This window comes from Chroicocephalus ridibundus, chromosome Z (genome assembly GCF_963924245.1).
Source record: "Chroicocephalus ridibundus chromosome Z, bChrRid1.1, whole genome shotgun sequence".
Classification (NCBI taxonomy): Eukaryota; Metazoa; Chordata; class Aves; order Charadriiformes; family Laridae; genus Chroicocephalus; species Chroicocephalus ridibundus.
This window is the reverse complement of record NC_086316.1, coordinates 27,441,735-27,466,971: the sequence shown is the minus strand read 5'-3', so window position 1 is coordinate 27,466,971 and position 25,237 is coordinate 27,441,735. Positions and strand designations below refer to the sequence as shown.

Sequence of the window (25,237 nt, the reverse complement as noted above, 5' to 3'; positions counted from 1 at the left end):
CAACTAGCAGAAGAATTTCAAAGGGAGCAATGGGCTTGAGCGTGCTTCAAACCACGTATGCCTTCCCAACAACTGGGGAGGCCGAGCATTGTGATGGTGAGCAAGTTACAAAGACCAATAGTGGGAATCACACTAGTATTATGACTGAACTGTGTATTGCAATTGCTGTATTTTGCTAAGCATAGCTTGCATCTGTATTGTTTTCAGTTTTCATTCTAAGTCAGAAATCCTGTGTAACATCAACTGTCATCAAGTAAGTAAATTTGATATTAAACATTACACCCTCCCCAAGGGTATGTAAAAGCACCTGGTCAAAGGATATCAAACTTTGACACATACCAACATTCATCCTATTTAGACATGTGTTTCCAATCCATACCTATTTTTCTTGTAGTAATTATCACTTAGATTCAGAAATACTGTGATTTCCTGTCATACTAAGAGAAGAACGGGGGGGGAGGTGGGGTTTAATATAGAATGCATTTTGCAGGGAAGCAGAACAGACCACGTCAGCAATCTTTGTAGCATGAAGTACCTTTTTCATGTTGTTGAAAAGATGTGATGAACATCCTGCGAAACAGGGAGAAAAGTACTGGACTTCATCTCTGCCACAAACTGGGTAGTACATGGAGCGCAAACATCCACAGTTAGCATTGCATGGCGCTGTTAAGTTATATAGCGTGCCTGTTCTGAAAGGTAAAAATAAATTGACTTAATTTAAAAACATCGGATATCCAAGTAATGCAGTATTTATAAGATAATAAATCTCAAAATATTCAATTCTGGTGATTTATGCACTTAATTGTTTAAAAATAAACAATGCTCCTAGTTGTTAGGTAATCCCTAGGTAACTCGCATTTGTCTTATACCTAGATATTTTTGTGCTATTATTCCTTCCATAGATTACTCTTCCAATTTCCATTCACAAAACAGATTATTAAATTCTGTGTCTCAACCCAACTCTTTTCTTAGATCATCTCCTCCCTCACACACATTTATACATCTGAATTTCTTCAATTTACAGTTTAAAGAAAAAAACTAACAAGATTCAAAAGCAGTATTTGGTGTTGTTTATTCTAATGATCATGTTCCAAGGTTTTTTCCCTGTTTTGGATTCAAGACCGGTTGCAAAACTCTGCATGTTTCAATATTTAACACTGCTATGCAGACATCTAGATTGTTCCAGCACCAAGATGACTGCACATGCTAAATGCAGAGTGCCATGACATACAAACAAAGTTTTATCACACCCAAAAGGACCTTAAAGACTTTCTGTGACTGTTCAGGGAATAACTAATGAAGAACAGAGTTTAAATTTAACTCTTACTTATAATACTACTCTCAATTTAGGCATTTACTTCTAGTATAGGCCATAGTATGGTTGCATTTGAAGTAGTCCCACTATATTAGTAGTATGAAAAAATAATTTTTGGATGTGGGGGTACCTTCTTAAGATATAATTGGAGAGAATAAGAAAATCTTTGATTTTTTAGTAGTAGTGGATTAATAAGTAAAGAAACCTCACAGGTTCAGAATTCTGTGAGATGAAACCAGGATATCGACACTGCCAGTAGTTTAAGTATTGCACTGTAAACTTAAAGTTACAGATTCATTACCTAAAAGGTTGGTTTCTTCAAGGGAATTAAAGATGTTCAAAAATACTATTAGGAGAAATAGTTTATCTAGGAATTAAGCTGATTACTTACATAGAATTCAAACTGCACATGGAATATTTGGGACATCATAACTACCTATACATTTCATTTGGTTGTAGTACAGTTAAACCCTACTGAGTTACATTAGTTCAATCTGCATACACAGAAAAGTCAAAGTTAGTTTGCTCTGGCTTAAAGCACTACAGTACATGATAAGCAAATTCACTAATCATAGGTTTGTTCGTACAGTTTCTTGTTAGCCTATGAGGCATGTCAAGCCTAAAAGTATTTAATCAGTTCAGTGGCAACATTTGTCCTGTTTACATGTGCAGATAATGTCCCTCTTCCCTGACCTACAAAGTGAGACTGAACCTTTAGTTACGCATGGTCAGAAAAAATTTAAAATACAGAACAAATGCAGTTTAGTGCACATAGGTTCTATATGAGATGGAACTTCTTGATCTAACATCACTTTTCTAAAGAAGCCCAGGAGATGAGGCCATTAAATGGTCTTTAAAAGCTCTATAGGTTGGGTATTCTTTCACAGCAAAACAAGTAGTCCCAGAGATTTGTGGGAATGAAGAGAACTACAGAAATAGTCACTGCATTTCCGATATGGCAAGTTTTAAAGGAAATATTGGGCAAAAGAATTAGGCTAAAGAAATTCTTTGAAGTGTTTAGTAGATGGAGTAAACCACGCTAGTTCTTCTTATAGCTTCATTCAGTAATAAACAGTTACTAAAAAACAGTATACTTCGTTCATTAATATATGAACTCAAAAGTGATCCTGTACTCATGTGATTGTGGTATTAAACTTACAAAAAGCTTTCCCCACACACACAACCCCCCAGCCTCCAGTCTATTTCTGAATACAAAGAGAATGCTTGCCATGAAAGATTTCTTCAAAACCTCCACAAAAAAAAAAACAGTTTCCAAGTCAACTCACAGAGCACTCTCATAATTTATTCTTTCTGAATCATTTGTCCAATAGCATAAGGAGTCAGACTCTTGGCTATTTTTCCAGAAGCTTATAAATTTGTTAAGCTACTACTACATATTTTAGTTGCTTATTCATTCATGGAAAGCAGTTTCAGAACTGGTAGTATATTAGTGATACTAGTCACATGTCCAACATGAGAGTGAATTAGATAAAACTAAAGCTTTTTTTTTCTTTTTATAATGGATATTGAGTGGAGAGATTTATTTCAGGATTGGTTAATTCCAAACTGCTGTAGAGAAGAGGTCTTCAGCAACAATTAAACTACATAACTGCTGAAGTTACACAAAACTATTAAATACAATTTAACTGTATTTAACTTAGAACAACAAAAAAATCAATTCAGCTGTACCTTTTGGTAGCTGTTCGTTATCATTGGGCATGATATAGAAATATGGATATCTTCACATACTATTGTCTACACAACCTCTTCAGTATTCAACTGCTACATACAGATTCTTTTGCTCAATACGTAACTACAGACTTCCCACAGCCAAAGCCTACATCCTAGTTTTCACAGTTCTGAAGTGTCCACAGTAATCTCACAACTAGCATTTTTCCAGACAATGAAGCAGAGCCATGTTTTAAGTGTCAAATGTTAACAGTGGCCTTTGAATGTACTGTCAATTGATACAGCAAGTTGTAAAGATGGAATCAGAATGAGTGGTAACTTGGGTTTTAAGAATTATGCCCCGCCCGCCCCCCCTTTCCCCCCTCAGTCATCAGTGTATTAAGTTTGGTTTATTCATTTTGTATGCCTTCTGGTAAAAGCAATACAAACAAATGCTTAAGGTATCATGGCATTAAATTTCTACTGTTAGAGAACTGGAAGCCTCACTGCTTCAATCTATTATCTGTCTCCTTATGTATTTTACCGTTTCCATATTTACCTACATGAGAGACCTGAAAAATATCTGGTTAGTCTTTCATGCCACTCTTTGCATTTTTGGGAAAATTTCATAATATTTGTCAGTTATGTTTATGACAATGATTCCCTTAAAGGACCTAGGAAAATGAATAGCCTTCATATTTTATGGTATTTGTGCATGTAGTTGCCTCCATGAGTAAGATGTTCTATGTTCTTCTATTTGTTATACATTAATTTTAAGTCAGTCAAAAAGCATGATAAACATCAAGTGAAGAAACCGTATAAGCCTAACTGTTGATTAGATGTTTATCTTTTTTTTCCTAGAAGCATTACCAACTTGCACATGCCTTGGACACTACAAAACCAATTTCACCCCCCTAACCCATCTTCTGCATTTTCATGGTGCAGTTCATGCTACTGTGTCAGTAAAATGCAAAGATCCTCTTCCCCATCCTATATAGGTTCAAAAGCTTTTTTTATGCATTGCAGCATAAGTTACACATGCTGCTTTTGAACAAGATAGTGTACCTAACCCTTTTCTAAAATGGGGGATTTGGAGAAAACAACAAAAAATTACTGGTAAGTTATTCACTCAGTTGCACAGCATGCTGTTCAAACTTATGATTTTTTCAAGTGGCAGCTAGCAGTCCCTAGCTACCAGCCTACTAGAGTTATTTTGCAAAACAGCATCTGGCTCTTTGGCAGACCGTCAAACAGCTGGAGCTGCCTCTGGCTCTGTCAATTCACAACAGAGTAACCGACCACTTGAGAGCACAGTTTTGTCACAGCTAGCTGCCTTCCTCCTGCTTTTAAATACTTGTCATGCTACAGAAATGCATACAATTTAAAGCTACAAGAACTGAAACATTATAATCTTATAGTTAATTCCTTAATAAGGCATGATTGGGCTTTTTATACAACACGGTGGTTATTTGATTTCATACATTCAATGTTGAAGTTTTAAAAGCAGACCTAGAAATCCATTTTCTAAAGAATGTTTATCCTTGCAGGTATTTATTTTTAATCTTGCTTCATTTTTACTTTCGCTTTTGCGACTTTTTTTTGCCCTAGAATTTTTATCATCATACTACAAGTATCTAAAAATGAGTGATAGATTGCGTTCTCATTAGGAATGAGAATTGTGTTGTTTAAGGGAAAGAAAAGTACATATTGCTTAGAGAATTCTTTCCTACACATTAGCCGAAAATGTTTTGAATTATGTTTCAGTTAACAGTGTTACTCTCCCTGTTTTATTCATCCACTCAGGTCACTGAGCTATGCTCTTTGCATTAAATTTCTACCTCTAACAGCTATTTTACAGGGAAAAAAGAAAGCCTCCTTCGTAAATGGAGGCTAGATGTCCTAGAACCTGATGCTACAATAACATCTTTGTTTTCTAGGGAAAAATTTGCAATCAGTTTAAGCTGCAGCGCACCTCATCACTCTCTCATGAAATTGTTGCATGTGGCAGACTCCTTCCAGGAACAAACTGCAGATATTGTCAACAGCTAGTTAATAAAACAAGATACAAAAGACATGCTACTTCTGCAGAGATACAAAATTAGCTGTAGTCAATACAATTACAGAAGCTGGGATATTTTGTTGTTGTTTTTGAGGACCACCAGGCTGCTCAGAACATTTTGCAAGCAATGTATCATTACATTTTCTTAGTCATCTACTACATAAAGATTCCAAGAACAAGGTTTTAGAGTTCCATAAAACATTTCAGTTTCATACATCAAGCTAAAATATGACATTTTTAAAGGTTTTGTATTCTGTGATGTAGCTTATCTATTTTAAACATTAACACCAAACCCAAGAGTGCATTAAAATATATTTACCCATTATACGTTTCAGAGACACCTGCGAAAGGTTCATTCCCACATTTAGCAAATAAAAACACTGTGTTTAACAGTAGGGCCACTGAACAAGTGCCTATCATGAACTTGATTATGCTTTTGCAATCCAGTTTGCACTTGGAAACCAAGATGCCACTTATGATTTGGCCTAGTGCTGCTGCTGGAATTAATACAAGCCCTAGAGGAAAACAAGACACCAGCAATTACACAAAAAAAGCAAGATATAATTAATGAAGCAGTTTAGAGTGTAACTTTATGCTAACAAAAAAAAAAAACAATCACAACAGTTACCTGTATCTTAAGATGTAGTCCACGTGATGTCATTTTCAAACCATCCTACCAGAATCTGACCATATGAGTAATTTATTCTACCCTTACATTATCTCTAGCCTTTCCAGGAGTTCAACTAGACAGCATAATTTATAATTGCTCAAAACCCAAGCTCAACACAGCAAAACTAGATTATTTAAGAGTACTACATACTGGGCAGGAATCTCTGAACCAAGGCAGTTTAAAGAGTTATCATGGTCCTTGGTAACACGTAAGACTATCTAGCTCAACATTAGTTCAGGTACAGCTACCTTTCAACATTAGCGTAGGCATTTCCTTAAAGCTGTACATTTGATTGACACTGTCAATATTTTCAAGTCAATATTTTCAAGTCAATATTTTCAAGTCAAATCAGAAGAAATTCAGACAAGGTCCATAGACAAAAAAAGGAACACTCAGTTTTCCACTTCACTGCTGATTACTGTTTAACAATTGAGCACGTATTCCAACTTATTTCTGTTTAAAACTTGCAGATACTTTGTTTTGAAGCAATGATGTCTGAATAGCGATAGCACTGCCTAGTATTATCCAGGGGAGTAAGTCATTCAGAGTCTCCCCCAAACATATTTTTGTTGGAGAAAGAGCACTTCAACTAGCATATGTCTATTATATTGCAGCACTATATGGCTGAAGTAATTTAGCAAGACATATTCCAGGAATACTAAGTCTGCCATATTGCAAGCAGCTGTCGGCCTATCTGCCTTGATTTGGCTGCTGTTCTTTAGAAGTAATTGTATCAGAGTTAATGATGCAACCCTACCGACTGCAGCTCTTCCATCAGATTTCTTCTATTTGTTTCTCCAGCACTTAGCTTTTCATAGCCTTCCCCTGTTCTACCTATTACTGCTGCATATGAGATAATACAAGTAAGCAACAGTAAGGCAACAAGCAGCAGTTACACAGTAGTTTTATAATATATCCTAATTATTCATTTTGTTGTAAGCTCTCTCACTGTAACGTTATGGCGGATTTGAAGAAGGGAAAGGCCAAGTCAGCCCCTTACTTGTGGTAAGCACAGCTTTCTTTCCAGCTGCCCTTCATCTTGCTTCCTTTAGTAGGGACTAAGGCTTAATGCTCCTTCAGCTGATTTTAAATGAGTAAAATTAATTGGTTTTCACCAAGAATAAAAAACTAAATAAATTACAGTTTCAGCAGCACACAAAATTTCATTCTACTTGGAATATGACTATCAAGGCTTCTGAACCTACAGACAAAAATTAGATTTGCACCCCTGATGAATTAGGTATCAGGGTTTTCACAGGGCAGGCAAGAATAATATAAAAATACTGTTTCTGCTGTGAAAACTGCATTTCATATAAGCATATTCACAAATACCTCAAAAAACACAAGATGCCTATATAAGCTTCCACCTATAATGTTAATAAGGTGTGCAGCACAAAATAAAAATGAAAAGCCACATTACCTCCAAGAGTTGCTGAAAAACTTGATGTCTTTCCAAACTGATTTTCGATAAACTTTGGTAGAAATGTGGCAAAGCCAGTGGCAACTAAGGCTTCTGAAGAACTGGCTATTATTAGGCTCATAAGTACTGGATTCTTCAACAGTATCTATGGGGGGAAATTAGCATAACACTCAGGAAGTCATTTCATTGTAGTACCATGTAAACTAGAAGTCACATTTTAAACTAGAAGTCATGATTTAAAGCAGATATTCTCATGCAGAACTTGACTAATACGCTTTTCTTGCTTTAACAATCTTAAGCATCAACAAATATGCATTAAATTATTAGTAGCACTAGACACTTCCCTATTACAGCACAATAAAGAAGCAACTACCTTTCTAAACACCTGTGTACTACCTGAAAAAGAATTTATTTTCTCAGAACATATCAGTTCCAGTAAATTCAAGATTTCTTACCAGGAGAGCCATGGGAAAGTCTTTAAAACTTTTTCCAATATTCTTGCTCTCAACAAGCACCTCACTGCCGTCATTATGAGTTTCAGAGATTTTTTCAGCCTGTATTTTTGCTGTTCCTAAAAATGAGCACATTTACTGACAATGAAAACATTGAATACCTGTGCTTTTATACTTCAAGTCAGAAAAAGCATCAAAATAAGCGTTTCCTTTCCTTGGTAAAACTAGTTCAGACATTGTAAGCCTTCTTAAATATTTTATCAGTACACATCCCTATAAAGATCAATAATGTATTGCTGCAGAAAGAAGAACTCGGCTGAATGCATCAGGGTTCCCTTGGAAGGCCTTGGCTGTAAGAAGACATAATCAGGGATATCCTAAGAATTTCAGACTATCCTGAAGCCCTTTCAATATATATATATATATAGTTATTTTTTTTTTTAGAAGTGTCTTTACATTCTCCACAGTTCCCTACTTCATTTTTCCTTTTCCTTCATCATTTCTCTTTCCAAATAAACAGTAAGATCTTTAGATGCTCTCCCAAGGGACTCCTAGATAATATCTGCCCGAACAGAAATTATACTAAAATTATTATTTTTAGAAGACTGCTCTGGGATATTTTGATTCATGCTTTGTTATTCCACCCAAAACAGGAAGGCAACAAAGACAACAATGCATGAGTTAAGTCAATGGAATTCCCTCATGATTCTTGGTGGGTAACATAGCAGCTTTAAATACAGGCCTGGATGATTAGCTGCAAGCCTCTTATAAACTTTTACCATCAGTTTCCATGCTGTACCTGTTTCTAGTCCTACCGTACATCCTTACATACGCAAGATCCTCCCTCTAGCCCATTCACCTTGTTTTAAAGGCTGCATATTGGAAGCAATTTATTTATCATCAGGTTTTAGCCAAACACAGTTTACTGAGAAACAGAATCAAAAAGGAATCACACAGTCCAGCAGTCTAAAATTCACAAGTGTAAACAAGTCTCTCTTCCAAAGTAGCCCATTGTTGTTAAACAATTACCTGGTAGGTGTTTCGGAAAGCACGAAAAAGGTATTATAAGAAGCCAAATTGCAAAACAGCATGCAACAAATGCTATCCACCATGCTCCAAGCCAACGTGGGTCATCTTGATCCATCTTTGTACTGGGAAAGTAATTTGGAAAAAGCAGGTTTACCATTCATTAATTTAAATCAGAAATTTCAGAAGTCAGTGAGCTGGAATTTATTTTTTTTTTAATACTGATTTAAGAGAAAGACTTTGAATATTGTCATTTTCTTGTTTTTTACATGAATTAAATTTATTGTTTGCTTGTTTAAAGCACATTCATCAGCTTTATTATAACAATATTGCATTCTATACCAAATATAGCTTTCAACTCATTAGTCGAATTCATTCTGATTTAAAAGCCATGACTTGGCCCTGATTTGCCTGTAACATTCTCAAGATACTGAAAAAGCTTTTTTTAGAAAGAATCTTCATAATCAATGAGTTATGTGAAAGCCAATACAGAAGTTCAGAATGACATTGCATTGATCCAAAGTCCCTAAAACACAGGAAATAAGTGTAAATGAAGTTGTTGGTTTGGACATCAGTACAATTTATAACATTATTTTTTGAGTAGTCGACTGTTACTCAACTGGTAGATTTTCTAGCAAGCTCTTCCTGAGGAGGTAAGTACGGGTATCCTACCCCGCATATCCCACCTCAGAGAAACTTTGCACAAGAAATCAATAGTTGCAATCTAAACATAAATGAACAACTAATCAAAAGACAAAGCATTTTTTCTGAATCAGCTTTAAAACAGTTAATATCTCAAAAAGCTAGAACTAAGCATTCGGTCTACAGAAAAACTTTCACACACAATGGCGTGACTCACTGTGGGACGTAACTCAACTTGTTACCAAGCTAAAGAAGCTCTTGAAGATGCAGTATTTTCCAAAGAAAAGCTCTTTCTCCTCCTTACATGGAGAAAAGCTGAAGATTTTAATCTGAATTATTAGGAAAAGAAAATAGAAAGCAAAAGACTAAGTTGTATCTTGCCTTTCTGGGATCTGGATATCAATATAAATATTAAGTAGCTGCCCTCCTAAGACGTAGCCAATAGCAGGACCCAGCAGTGACATGGCATAGCCAATTCCTAGAAGAGAAGATAAATACATCAAGTTCACCGTAAATTTTTAAAGCTTTCTTTAAAAAAAAATTCCAAAATCAACTTCAGACCAAGTGGTTTCTGTAATTCAACCTGTTCTTTCACTTTCATTACTTCCACCACAGCATGCAGAAGAAAAAATTGATAGTTGTCCCTTGACAAGAAAATTTGCAGCTCTCATTAAAAGCTGCAACTCCAGAGGTTCAGCAAAAAACACTTCACTGAAATCGTCTTTATGCATTACTAGATTGCCTTTTGCACATCTTGTGCCTGCAATCACAATCCAGCTCAAGAAAAAGTTTAAGTGAGGTTGTTATGAGCATCAGTTACTAATAGTACATGCCCAGAACCTTTAAGAACCTACTTATTTTATTTTTATTTTGAGTCTTGTTGATTTTTAGATCTGCCAAGACCAGAAGCCAGGGTACCATTAAAACTTTTGGCATAGTATCTGCCACACATATGCATTACAATTTATCGATATAAGCCTTAAAATACAAAGCCAGGGCTCTTAACAGCTCCTGACAGTTCTAAAAAACAAACAAAAAACCCAACAAAAAACAAAGTGCAGGTGTAACCATATCCTACTAAAGAGCACTCTTAGGTTGACCCTTTTTTTTTTTTTTGGCCTTAGGACAAGATTTTCTCAGTGTTACAATAGTCTCCCTGGCCAGCCAGATTTCTGTTGCAATGCTGGCAGGAGCATTGTCTCCACCAATAAAGGTTTGCAACTAATAGTAAAAAGCTGTCTAAACAATTAGTAAGACAGGCATCCTTACTGCTGATATTCTATTGAAGGTTGAAGAATCTGGATTTTTCCAGAGCACCTGGATTCTGAGTATTTAGTATTATTTCACTCTCTGTAGACAGCAAGAAAGAATGACAAGAGGATGGGGTGGGAAGGTGCAAGAAGGGGAAGGGATGTAGAAGGGGCCACTCAATTATCAGTAAGCAACCACTGATATTGAATTGACATATCCCAGATTTTTCTGTATTTTGGAAATAATGACATGATCATAGGATCTTACGAGTTAAGTCTATATTCCACCTACAGAATTTCAAGCCTATCTTAAAAGGTGTCTATTCCCTCCTACATATCATTCAATTTAAATTACCATTTGGAATTGCTTAACTTTTCATTGGCTTTAAACATAGATGCCTCAGCTCAGCAAGAGAAGAACAGTCATCATGAAAATGCACCCAGTTTCAGAAGAGAAAGAAACTACTAACTTATGAATTGCAAACTTATAGTCTAAGATGCTAGCAGCTATTTACAGACACTAGCAGAAAGTTTTAGGGTTTTTTTTTTACTGCCTTGCACAAGCCTTCTTGCATTAAGCAAAGAAACACAATATATTTTAAATCCTCAATAAGTTGCATAAAAGCAAGAAAAAGAAGTGAAGCTTAATGTAGCTACCTGTCCACTCACTTGCATTCTAGTTTTGTTACATTAGGCAGAATACACTGTTTTTTTGAAGTCAGCAGTTGTCTGAAGATTGCACAAGCACTGATTTATTGTATTGGTCAGTTACATTTTAAGTACAAACAGAACACTGAAACCATTTTCCTGAGTTTTCAGGCCACTTCTTGATCCTCTAATCATGCAGACAGCCCTAATTCTGCTCTATTTATTTCACTGGCCTCAGAAAAAAAGTGTAATAATCTTCTCCCTCAATATAAAGAAACAGCAAAAATAAAAGCTGTCTTTGTTATTTAAGATTTAACAAATGCAACTATTCTATTTATTGGAATCAAATGAAGTGGCTTACCTGGAACAACTAATCAAGAATTGTGTGCAAATAGATGATGATTTCAATTTTGCCCTCTAAAATATTGATTCAGTCTGGAAAACAGTCCAGGAACCTAAAAGCTTTTAATTCCTCCTGTGAGTTACCAGTATGGCTAACATACTTTTACCAGGTTACACCTAAAATTTAGGGAAAATAGCAAACGTCTTCATACCCATAGAAGACACAGACTGCAATGAGCTTGGCAGTAAAAACACACATAACCCAGAGAATGCTGACTGGAAAGACTAAAAGCCAGTGCTGAGAATTAGTATTCCTTAGCTTTCAAACAGCCCTACAGTAAGACAAAACACATTCTCCATGTTCCTAGGCAATCACTTTACTTTCAGTTAAGGAACGATACTTCCAGTATTTACTCTATGTGGCTAGAGGACTGTATTGATCACATGATCCACAGGAGTGTCCCTGCACTGAGGGGACAGCCTACTGACAGAAAGTAAATAAATAAAACCATTAAAGGATACAGTAAGGTCTGGCTACGACCTGATATACAGTAGTTTTCAACACGTGTAACACTAAAAAGCAAATTTTTTCTACAAATAGTTTTGTTGTTAATGGACAGGCTATTTAACCACTTAAATCACTTTCAGTTACTGACATGAAAAAACAGGACAGGTGCAAAGTAGCCTTACCAAGCTCTGCAAAATAACTATAGAAAAGACTTTATACTTATAGCAGACTAACTTGCACAGTAACTGATAAAGAAACACTTTACACACATAAGTAAACAATAATACTGATTTAATTAGAGGAATTCATAAAAGCATTTGAAAGGCTTTGATCTACCCAGACAATGTGTTATAAACAGTTTTAAAAGTTACCTATATAAAGGGAAGACTTGTGTTTTGGGACACTATCATCAATAAAAGCTGTCCCCAAAGTATATAGTGGAGTTCCTCCAACTCCCAGCAGCAGCTGTCCAAGGATAAACACATACAAATAGTTGTGAAGTGAAGACTTTGTGCTGGCATTGCAAGTGAAGTTAGCAGAGCTTGCTCCTGGAACTTGACATGTATCTGAAAGACAGAGACAGCAGGATTTTAAAATTCTGTTACCCAGCTCATCACAGTCCAACTGAAGAAAAACCTGTACTGAAAGTTAAACTACATACGAAGTGCTGTTAGTGCCAGGCTCCCATTATAGTTTCCAGGCCTACTAATATATCCTACATGACAGGGCCAAAACCTTCTATGACATCATATTCCCCGAAAGAAATACTATCATGGCTTGGTTTTTGTTTCCTTATCGATAAGGAAAGATGGATGCAATTGTCTTATTAAAACATTTTGCCTTATTGAAAGCATTATTGACCAGATGTATGCAGAAAAAAAACACACTAAAAACTGCACCAAACTGTCAAACGGTCATTCAACAGGTTAGTGAATACTCCTAGGTAACAGACACTTCGTTTTGTTCTTGTACCTTATAATGATTCTGAGGAGCACTAACAACAACTTCCACTCTTAAGTGACAGAGCAGCCTGAGCAACCTGAGTAAAGTTGGACTGCTGGAGAGGAAAGCACAGTCATCAGAGTCACAAGAAAAGATAATCCTCCCTTCTCATACACTGTTTTGAGAAGTGTTTCCCTAAAAAAAAAAGAGAGAGACACCTTAAAAAACCACACCACTATCTCTTGTAGGGCATACAACGCCGTATGTCCAGAATTAGAAGTCAATGTAAAGCCTCTGTAGTTGTCCAAACACACAGACAAAGAGGGAAGCAGAGGTAAAACAGCTTAAGGTTGCATCTGCTCCTGTGATGTTTGGCACTATGAGGAGGGAAGAGAAAAGAGGAACTGAAGACAGGGAGTATGTTTTCTCTTCTCCTTCCTCTTGCTATTACTGCATTTTTAGTAGCAGACAGTCCCAAGTGACAAGATGAAAAAGAGGACTGTGGTTCTTTCCAGGTTTTTCCATAGAAGAGGGTACAACCCTAAAGACAACAATAAACCCTTTGGTGGAAACAAGCCATGCTGAGCAAATGTATGAAAACACCCTTCAGGTCAGATGAGTAGACCGCTTGATTCTCAATACTTTGCTACAAAATTATCACATTGTTTTTCCCAGGTCCTTTTCTACTTAAGAGCACTTTTTACTGAAGCAAACAAAGGGCAAGCTTGTCCACACTTCAGGCCCACAGGACATAACACACAAGAAAGCGCTTGCCACACAGCAGATATTTAAAGAGAGCCTCCTACGCTGATGTTATAAATGCATCCATGGGCTTCACCCTGTTTTCCTCCAGAAGGAGCAGCACTATAGTGGTAGTAGAATCATGTAGCACACAACAGGTAATTCAGTGCTGTTGCACAGAAACCGGTCAACGTAGTCATGCAAAAACTTCAAGAGGAGGAATCATTAAAATTTTCATTCATTTCCACTTAGGAACAATCCTCATTTTAATGCTCTAATGAAGCCATGCAGGGAACATTTTATTATGAATTACTACTCTGAAAATTAAGTTTTTTAGAGTGTATTTTCCACTTATTGTCAATCTGCTATCTTTAGCAAGATTCCTCTTTTCTGCAGGAAATTAAGTCTTAAACCAGGATAACTTCATACTATTTACATGCACAGTTTCTAAAACTGACTGTAGAAGGACATCATGTCCTACAATATCTTGCTAATATACACTTATTCGTGTATAGCACATATATACAATATACCTGCTGTCATAAATTACATTCTAATATTCATTGGGCAAGTCCAAAACAGCATTTAGATAGCTATTTTACTGGATTGCACAAATAGTAGTATCTTGTTAAAACATACACATCAGAAAACAAGCAATGCAGAGCAAGAAAATGACACGAACCATGTTCAACGACAAAAGTGTAGCCTAATTTGAGATCTACAAATAGCTTCATGAAATAAGCAGGTTACCTATGCTTGGTACTGGTGGTCTAACTCTGGCAGACTGTGGTTCTTCATGAATCCCCATCCTCACCCTCAATGTCTCAGTTCATGTCAATCTAAAAGCCTGTGCCACTGTGTAACTAATTGATTATAGCCTCTCTCCTTCAGTTTTCTAACTCTTCAGTTTATATGCCCTAGGAAATTTATCCTGATGTTGAGAGGAGAAAAAGCTTATCACAGTAGTTTGTTTTCAGAACCACATAATCAGGTATAACTACAAAATTAAGAGAACAATCGATATGCACTTTAATACAATTAGAATACTTTTATTTGCATCAGCTATCGGGCCTCTTTTTTTTTTTTTTTTTAAGATCAGCAAGTACACTTGGTCAGTGCAGTTAGACCATATTTCATATTTTCAAGAAACACTTTAAAAGCAAAGATGATTTACCACAAAACTATGAGATTAGTTTAAACCAGCATGTCAGAACTGCCATCAAAGAACAGTTTACTCTCTCAGCCATTCGTGTCATCCCCTTCTTGTACCAGCCCAAGGTTTAAGCAGATTGGTAAAGTGACACAGGTTAAATCTAACCTGAAGTAGATCCAGAAGCCTGTTTGCTGCTGTCATAAGAATGGTGGAGAGGGAAGGCACTGGCTTTTACACGGTCAAGAAAGTCTAACCTGAGATAAGCCAAGCTCTAAGAGAAGTTCAACATGTGTGACTGGCCATGTTTAACTACTGTTTCCTCATTAAACTTGTTTTCCCTTCTATAAATCAGTGAATTAGACTTGCATTTTAAAGAGCACAACTGCATTAAAGGCAACGCCATCTAACAGAGTTAGTCATTATAAACCTTCTTGCGTGCTTTAATCTAACACATCTACCTGAATCCAAGTTATGTAAAGACCAAAATATTACCAAATATCTAATGCAACACACCACCCAAGAAGGCGGAACCAACTGTGAGAAGCTTTAGCAATTACATTAAATAGAAGACAGGTCAAGACTAACCTTACTCACATCTCAAACTGCAGCCAGTAGGTGCGGGGGGGTTTTGTCTTTTGAGGGGTGGGGAATAGTTTAAAGAGAGTTGCAAGAAATAACACACAGCTTGTTTTCTAGTTCTTTTTAAACTTAAAAATTTGTGCACCCTTTAAGTCTTGAATAGGAAAGCCACTCAAAGCTTCAATGAATATGTTGAATGAAGACTAAGTTCTTGGTTTCTAAGGACAGATGTTACAGTATTACACAACATCTAAGTAGTACAGAGAAACAGACCAAACAGTGTAGAGAACAGCAACACTATCCATTATTCAACTAATGAGATAGTCTCTTCAGAGAGCAAAATCAACAGAAAAAACACAGAGATAGTAATGGTACATGACAAAACAGTCAAATTAGAGGCTGGCATCACACATATTCTATTGACATTAGTACCCAAATGCCATAGTCTTTTTCACTCTTTAAATGTCCTCGACATGTTCTGGGAAAAAAAGATCAATTAATGCCCTCCTGAGAAGATTCACTAACTCTCAGACTCTAAATGACTTATCCACCATCTCAGTTTCCAGTAAAACAGAGAACTGAAGAAAGGCATTCAAGTCATTCTTCCTCTTCTCAAATCAAGCACAAACATTTCAACTCAAATGGGTAAGACTTGTTATTAACAAAGATATTTCTTTCTTCCAAAGACATCATTCACATCCTGTAACTGAAGAGACTCATGGAATAATTCAAGTTGGTAGAGGCAACAGGGACTCATGTAGTTCAACCTCCTAATCCAAACAGCGTCAAAACTGAATGCAGACCAAATTGCTCAAACCTTTATTCAGCAGGGTCTTAAAACCCCTAGAGATACAGACTGCACAGTCTTTCTGGGTAATCTATTGCAATGCTTGACTGTCTTCACAATAAAGTTACATTCCTTGTGTAAAGTGAAGAGCTACATTTCAAATTTGCTCTGACAGACATCTTTTACAAACTTAAGCATATTTCAGTAAGATCCAAGATGGAAGTTTAAAAGTACATTGCTTATAGTATCTGCAATTTTCACAGTCCTTTGTACTGTCTACCAGTAATAAAACACAGAACCGTTTCATTACAGATAAACCACTAGATGGAGCTTCTGACTACAAATATCAGAGCCAGCTGAGACACTGACGACCCTATGTAACCTAAAAAAAAAAAAGTTTTATCAGAACAAATAACTGGTTACATCTAGATTACAAATTTGAGTCTGAAGCCTTTCTGGAGATTAGACAAGACATGTTTGTTGTGGCTACAAATTTTGGTAAATAGGTAGACCACTGGTTAACTGCTCTTTCAATATGAAAATGGATTAAACTATTTCTAAAGAATGTTTATTATGATAAATAATTCAAATTGAATAGTTTTGTAGAGTACGATACGTATATACTCAGAATAAAAGTAAATTAATACCTGGAGGTAAAACAGTAAGTTCCGGGAAGTCTGTAAGCCTTATAGTGGAGGCTAGATATATTTTGCATTCCAGCCTAGATCTATTAAATGTTAAAGTAGCCATATTAAATGTTGCTCTGAACTATACTTTGAAGTTGTCTTGCAAGTGAAACTCATGGTACTTACATATAACAAATGAACATAAGTAATCAAGTAACCAACTAGGAACTGTTCAAAAGTAAATTAGGTGGTAGATTTTACACTTAGTACAAAGCATCAAACAAAGGAGCCTAGTCCTAATCCATTAAAATCTCTATAAACTACTCATCCAAACAAATAAGCAAAGAAGCTTTTTTGGGGGTGTTGCTATTAATTCTGCAACCAAATGTATAGTTAAGACGCTTCACCAACGTCAGAACTAGCTAAACCAGACATTCTATAAAATCATGTACTGTGGTTCACTTAACTGTTAAAGGATGCCATTGCACAGCACGTGCAGGTTTACATTGAGTCTGTCATAGTGCAGACATTTCCTACACTCTGCAGTCATTTACCTTTGATAGTGTTTTGTTTAAATCAGCTTAACTGCTTAAATCTGTTCACCACAGTCACAGCATAGGTACCTGCATTACAGCATTCAAACCAGCATGAGTTCAGTCAGATTATAGTGCCATGGAGAAGTTACATGTTCCATTTAAAATTTTTGCTACAGCTTTTAGATTTCAAAAGTCCATGTAGAACATGATCTCTAATAAAGTATCAAGACCCCTACAGCATCTTTAATGATGGATGAAGTGGCAGATGTTTGATGAAACAGTAACAGCTTCTTTGAGATTTCAACCCAAATTGGTAGGACCAGTTGCTATAGTTGGCCATCTCCCGTCACACTCCCACCCTGTCAGAACCTTGTTTCAATAAAAAAAATAAAATCAGGTTGGAATTTTTTTTGTATTAAATTCAGCTTCTCTTCCATACTAGAAAAGCAGGGAGTATAATACTGAAACTGAAATTGTAGAGAAATGGGACTGTAATACAGTCAGGAGTAAGTTGTTGTCCCTCTACTAAGGGGTAACAATCATCTGCTTATAGCCTCCCAACACTGAAGAGTTTTTTCTTTTGGCATTGTTCAGTTAAAAGTTCAATTGACTTCTGCCTCATATCCTCATTTATTAGAAGGTGAACAATTGCTTACCAAAGTTATTTAACTAATGGTTGATTTCTGGACAGCTCATGGAAGTGTGTGATGTGATTAACACCTAAACTAATTTGAGAATCAACAACCGGAAGACTGAGAACCTTCCATGAGATTGCCTAATAGCTACTGATTTTTTTTTAGTGACCACCCTAATGTGCTTAGTCATTGAAGACATAAGTCTGATTAAACACTACAATAACAATTAAGACAATCCTAAAAGATTAAGTCATCCTGCTTTAAAGATATCTAGATGTTTCTTTATTAGTTACAGGTGTGCCACTAAGTTGAGATGCAAATAGTTGGCATTAAGCACACTACACTTAAAGCTTTGTTTTATAAGGAAAGATATGCAAGATCCAAGAGCAAGCTACTCCCACAATTTCAGTACTACTTTGTTCACTATTGTTCAGTACTGTCCCCTCTTTATTTCAGAGACCCACAAGTTTCAATCAACATTTTAGAAGAACTTAGTGAAACTTGTTAATGAATTACTCAAGACGCATTTAATAGTTCAAAACCCAAAACAACTGTAACACATAGCCACCTTTCAACAAGAAGACTGTAGGTCTAACAGCCTTCCTGTAATATTTATTCCACACCACTGACCTAACTTGCATGCCTATTCACAAAGAAATGCCAGATATTTTTTTTTTTGTACACAAAGTGAGCTTTAATTGCATTAATCAATGCAAGTCAAAAAAGCACTTTATTCAAACATTGCTTATGAGCAAGAACTGACATTGACACTCAGATCTGTTCTGAAAAAGAAAGTTCACTGTGCAGAGAGACAGATCTTGAACGTACAGATTCCACAGAACCATTTCATTGTCATTGTTAGAGATAATACCCTATTTTTAGGACTTTGACAAAGATTAACTAACTTGTACCAAATCAAGAGTTGCACCAAGTTGCTATAGAGATTTTTTTTTTTAATCATTTTCAAAACATAAGGATAAACTTACCTTCAAGTTTAGCTCCATACTGGTATTTTCCACTACTGAAGTGTGGTAAGGAAAATATAAGTGAGCCCAATCCTAGCATAAATGCTGAGAAAGCAAGCCATCGTGGTTTGTGCCCTCTTTCTCCAAAGTAAGATACAAACAGTGACAATATACAAAAAGCAATGTCATAGCTTGCAGAGATTAAGCCAGTGAGGGAACTGTTCAACTCATAACGCTTCTCAATTGTTGAAATACTAATGTTAATCAGGCCATTTACCACAATACCTACAAAAAGAAAAAAGGAGATAATTAGTCAAAGATACTGTAATTTGACAGACTTGCAAGGGTAAACTTACCATCATGTGATGGAAGGGTTAAAATGACTGTACTTACAAAGCTACACTTTAAGGTCTTTATTAGCTTTAAAATGCAAGTATATAGTGGATTGATAGAGCACCAACTTAAGCCAGCCAAATTGCACAGGACCTATTGAATTTTGTTCTCTCCTGTGGGCATTAAAGATGCAACACTCAAGTATTAAGACGGCACAATACCATGTCTCAAGTTCTGTTCATGTATTAAGGTTCCAGATTCAGTTTGAAGTACAAACAGATTTCAAATAGAATGCATTACAGTATCATAAGATACTGTATAAGCTAAAAGGAAATTAGTCAAGGTTATGACTTGCATCAGAATACAAGCTACGACTGAAGCAAGTTCAGGACATAGCTTTCAAATAATGATTGTCAAACAAACATCATTTCTTCCCTGCCATCATAAAGAGAAGATACATGAAGGCTTTTGAACGTCCTTCCCCTATAATATAAAGAAGTGTAAAGCTTTTTAAAAACACTTTGTAACTGTTTCAGCATAACTGAGGTGATCTACTTTAACTGAGAAAAAAGTTCGCCCTCTGAATCTTGAGGTTCCCTGAGGCAGAAATATCAGGCAACCTGGAGAAAAGGTCATGCACAAGCTGTCCTACTTAGGCACACGAGAACTCCCAAAAACTGATCCAGAAGTATAAGCAAGTAAGCTACAATTGCCAGTGCATGCTTATACACACTGTCCATGTTTACAGAAGTGTTGTCTCTAGACACTAACTAAAATCTCCCATCCTGCATCACATTCTGTTCATATGTGAAACACCAAGTAGTTAAACTCACAGGAGTTTACTTTTAACAGTCACAAAACAGGATTCTGTTAAAAACGAGGTGAATAGCTGTACTTCATGACAGTGACAGATAACTTCAGGGTAGCCTAATTAAACTGTGCCCATAATAAAATATTTACCCTGGAAAAAAGTTAGGAAGTCTTGAAGTCACAGTTGCAAACAAGATTTAAGAGTTCTGTAAACTCAGAGGCAACTGATTGAGCATCTCTCATGACACAGGCCCTACAGTTATCCTTCCTCTTTCTAAAATTCAAACACGATTCTCTACTGTCATTCCAAAACCAGATGAGAGGGACACATGACTAGGTACACTAATGGATTTAAGTTAGCTTTCAAGAAGAATTGCACCATCCAGAAGAGCAACTACACAGGCTGAACTTCAACAGATCTGCTTAAAGTGCTCTACATAGTAAAAAAAAAAATATTACTCCAAATCTGTGATCAACCAGCTGTTTTCTTATCAGTCCAATTCCCACCATAACTAAACACTACAGCTTTCTATAAGGAGGCAGTTCTTGGCACAATCTTAATTTTCTAATACCCTGCTACAGCCGCTTTATTAAGAATGCCAATTTCACCTGTCAGTCTGACCACCACCTTTAAATTCACAAGGGATTCACAGAAGTATTCAGGTGTTCCTCCACTGCCTTTTTTTATACATTTGGCAGCTTGCTTCTTTTCTTCTTAAGGGAGCATTAACCAAAGAACAATACTAGCATGAAGGAATGAACAAACAAGCATTTCCCATTTGCTAACACTTGAAACATTTACTAAGGCCTTAAAACATTCACATGAAGTAGGTGTGCTATGTAGCAAGTTGATTACAGAACTAGAAGACAGTCCCTTTTACCTGTGGTTTAAGTTGCTACCTTTAATTTACATCCTAAAAGCCATAAAACCTTGCAGTTAATTTTATCAAATAATTAGACTTCATCCGTAAAATGTAGATATGATGAATGGTAGCATAACTTCTCTAATGCCATCATCTAGCAATTAATTAGTCTCTTCAGATACTGGCTGATCTCTTCAGATCTCTGGCTGATACTAACTTGATCTGAAACACAAATCCTACAAGGCCATCTCAACATTTAAATAGTAGTATAGAGATTATTTTTTAACTATTCTCACCCAAAACCTTCTTCTCCTGCCCCATCTGTTAGAAGTTTAGGTACAGTGTGTACTGACCCACAAAATCCAGATTAATCATAAACCAACTTCATTTGCCCTAATGAAAAACAGGCATATTTTTCCTTCATCCATTTAAAAAAAAAGTTGCTTTACATTTGTTGTAAGTATGGTAGCTTTAAAGTAGTGGTTCGCAGACACCAAATTAAAAAAAGAAAAAAGAAGATAAATTTAAAAGTCCTTCCAGCAACAAATCTAATCAGAGTATAAAATATTAGTGCTATCCAAAGTTTTCAGACAAATTAGACAGACCAGTTTCAGACAGTGGTTCTGTTGTTTTGTTTAAAAAAATTATTACTGACATGAGGAATAAACAGTCCTTCTTGTACTCAAAGAGTGACATACCTTCTGTCTTGTTTGCTACTACAACTATGAACAGCAGTATATCCATGTTCTGTATTACAAGATGCAATCATAATTTTATGCAACTCCAAGTGCCATACAGAAAGGTATCAGTCATGTAACCATGTTCTATGCAAAAAAAAAAAAAAGTGTTTTCAATTCTGGAAATACAGGTTTTGCACACACTTGAAGCGGAAACGGCCAGAAATGAGGAGTTATGTTTCACTTGGGATCTTCTGAGAAGCTGAAATACAGCAAATCAGGTGCTAATGATAACGATAACCTTTTTCCTAGGGCAGCCCGAAAATGGCCTGATAAATACATTCCTTCAGTTAGACACACACATACAAAAATCTACACACATATCCCAGGTCACTGCAGATAACTGCCCACTATGTTCATTCATTGTTTCTAGTGTAACAATTTGTATACATCACAAGTGTGTTAAGGATTACTTCATTACTCCAGTGCATTAGGAAATAAACTTTCATCGAGATTCATTACCATTAGCAAGTTTTATAGATATACTTTATCATCCTCAGTGATGGTTTCTGTAATTTGGAGGGTAAATTAAATAATTAGATCCAAAGCTAAAGCACAGTACTAGCTCACATAACTTCAAAACCACAGTTGTTTTTTGTGTGCTTTTATCTAAACTCTGAAGCTGCAAGACCTGAATATTTTCACAGTCCACATGCAGCACAATTTCTTGTCTGAAAGTGATTCTTGTTTTTTCTGCTTCTCAAAAAGACTTGCAACTTGAGTCTGCAGTGCCCAGTTTCCTTTCTATGATCTAGCCAAAGGAAAGGTACTTGTTCAGAAAATCCAGATAGCACATCATTAAGAGTGCCACAAGGTCTACATCAGCTTTCAAAACAAGTATCAGAAGTTTCCTTACATTAAGGCCCTAAATCTGAACTAGATTAGATAGGTACCTCTCCTGAGGTCTGGCACACATCTCCAGTCAGATAACAGGAACAAGACCTGGATAAGTGGCATAACCACCACCCATAGCATCCTACAGGGTCAGAGATTCTTATAATACAAGAGCTTTTTGACTGTGAACCTATCTATACTACTACAAGATAAAATTTAAATGATACTGAATTCATTATTCAGCTATGCAGATGATCAAATCAGCACAGCAAACTGGATTTTAAGAAATACTACTACAGCAAATTTAGAAGTGTTGGAAATATTCAAGATTTTTTGACTAGTGTAATATAATCTGAGACTTTTCAGTGTCACATTCAGGGCATTTTTGATCACCTATCCATATTCTTAAACTACAAAAATACACACACGTGATCTAAAAGTCTTCTACCACTCAGCTGCCATTGAAATCTGCTATGTAAGAAGCTCTTCCACCCCTCCCTTTCTTTTAAGTATGTTAGAGAAAATAAATTTGAGCTAACAGCAGGACAACTGCAACAGTAATCACCTCCTAGTCCTACCAGCTGTAGCATGGCCTTTCAAATACAAGCAAGAAACAACAGGCTCTGCCCAGAATTCTCTAGATGCTTCTTTCCTAACACAACACGTGTATGCCAAGAAAAGATCAGATTCTGAACAGGTCGAAATCAGAAAGAGTTCATAGAAACACATACTGAGACACACCAGTTCTTCTAAGGATTTTACGAGCAACACAAGTAGGAATCAGATCCTTCTAGGTTTTAAGCAAACTCCTGCTCAGTTCTCCTCAGACCATCCCAGTTACCTCAGTGTAGTTCCAGGCAGGAATGCAGCCATCCACATCCCACATCTCTTCAGCATAGGCTGCCTGCTCTTCTAGCACTGAATCTCTTCTCCTACATGCCCACCCACCACTCTACAACAGTCTCATTCTTTATGAGCAACAAGGATGAGCTTTAAAGACTCCTAGTTTTTCAGGGAATAGTTTTCTTTTCTAGCTAGTCCAATGAACTTGAAGGGTTCTGAACATTAATCCAGTATCTCAATTTGACGGACAAATACCTAACCTCAAGTTTGTACATTTTGTACACTACAATGTCCTCTCTCCCTCAGCCATTATCACTGTTTTCTAAGCCTAAGGCTTGCCAAAGCCCTAACAAATCTTATTACATAAAACCAAAAATACGGGCAAGAATATCTGAAGCTGAACAACAAAAAACCAAGAGTAAGATAAACTTCAGGTTCCCCACCAGGTTAAGTTAAACTGTTAGCTAAGTGTTAGAAAGATGGCTGCACTGGGATCCACAGAAGAAAACCAGATTTTTTTAAAGCCATCTTAATTACCCTAAGTCCCACCCAGCCATTCCAAGGTACCTTTTTAATTGGCAGGCAGGTAACAAAGCACATGCAAGGGCACTAACGCTTTGCCTGTTGTTTTGTATCATGTGTTTCACACCCTGGCTCATGTGTCTCAACCCGTGAAGCGCATATGGAGCACTGCTCCCCTGTGAGCAATGGGGACGCAGCACAGACAAGAGCATGAAGCACAGAGCTCACGGAGCCATGGACTCAGCACTGGTCAAAAAGATAGGTGGGAAAGAAGGAAAAGAGGAACAGAGTGAGATACAGAGAGTAATATTGTATGAGCAACTTCCCTATCCAGGGCACTGGGCTACTTACTTCCCCCAGTGAAGCCACTACTGTCACTTTTCAGCAACAGCACCAGACTTGGGCAGCTGGAGGAACCCTGCCTCCCCCTATCCACCACCCAAATCGCCAACACTCTCCCACTGTCTTCCCCAGCCCGGGCTCCCACCTGGCTTCCCCCGCAGCTCCGGGATGGGCAGGAAGATGCACCCAGAGCAGCAGAAGGCCAGCAGGGGCCAGGTCCCAAGGGGAGGTGGAGAAGAGGCAGGGCAAGGCCTGGGGCTCTGGGCAAGGTTGTAGGGACGGGTTACCTTGGAAGATAGCCAGGAGGCTGTAGGCAGCCAGGTAGCCCTCAGGGTTGTTGCAGAGCTGCAGAGCCTTAGGGGCGCAGCGGCCCCACCCGCAGGGCCCCTCCTCAGCCGCCGGGACGCTGGCATCCACCTCGGTGGGACTCGCCTGGCGCTGGCGGCCGAGGTCGGGGCTGGACGGCTCAAACACCGGGTTCTCGATACCGCCACCCTTCATAGCGCTAAGAGGCCGCTGCCCGGCACCGGCTGCAAGCGACACCCGCCCGCAACGCTCCTCTAAATACCACGAGGGCGGGTCGGCCCTGACGGGGGCAGGTGGCGGCGCTTTCCCCCTCCTTCTGAGGAGGGCGGTGCGGCCCGGCCCCGCCCCGCCCTGGCCGTTGGGGACCGTGTCCCCCAGCTTCCCGCCGGCCGGCGGGACCCCTGGCCTTGGTGGTTGCCGCCTCTGAGCCCGGGGAGGGGGCTGCAGTGGTGGCTGCCGGTGCCTCCCCCCCGCACCCGCTGGGTGAAACGGCCTCCAGCCCCGCCGGGCCGTGGCCCGCCTCTCTCTGCCGGCAGGGCCGGCCCGCACCGGCGGGACCGGCCCGCACCGACGAGGGCGAGCCGCACCGGCGGGACTGATCCGCACCGGCGCAACGCTCTCGCTGAGGGAAGACCCCCCGCACAGTGAGCCCACGTAACGTTAATGGCAGCCATTCAGACGAA

General features: G+C 37.8%; 1 protein-coding gene across 2 annotated transcripts in view; it reads right to left on the bottom strand.

Moving 5' to 3' along the window:
• Nucleotides 1–24,793, bottom strand: part of SLCO4C1 (solute carrier organic anion transporter family member 4C1) — a 31,900-nt gene extending 7,107 nt beyond the window's left edge. Inside the window, exons 1-9 of one of the 2 annotated variants that reach the window (XM_063321249.1) lie at nt 24,536–24,793; nt 18,986–19,249; nt 12,372–12,566; nt 9,634–9,730; nt 8,614–8,735; nt 7,588–7,703; nt 7,133–7,277; nt 5,362–5,557; nt 536–689 (exon numbers count right to left, since the gene is read on the bottom strand). In XM_063321249.1, coding sequence (XP_063177319.1) covers nt 536–689; nt 5,362–5,557; nt 7,133–7,277; nt 7,588–7,703; nt 8,614–8,735; nt 9,634–9,730; nt 12,372–12,566; nt 18,986–19,249; nt 24,536–24,749 — 1,503 coding nt within the window. In that variant the 5' untranslated portion in view covers nt 24,750–24,793. Of the gene's footprint in view, nt 1–535; nt 690–5,361; nt 5,558–7,132; nt 7,278–7,587; nt 7,704–8,613; nt 8,736–9,633; nt 9,731–12,371; nt 12,567–18,985; nt 19,250–23,382; nt 23,482–24,535 lie in introns of those variants that run through there. The other variant, XM_063321250.1, reaches the window with a different exon arrangement.
• Between the last annotated feature and the right edge of the window lie 444 nt (nt 24,794–25,237).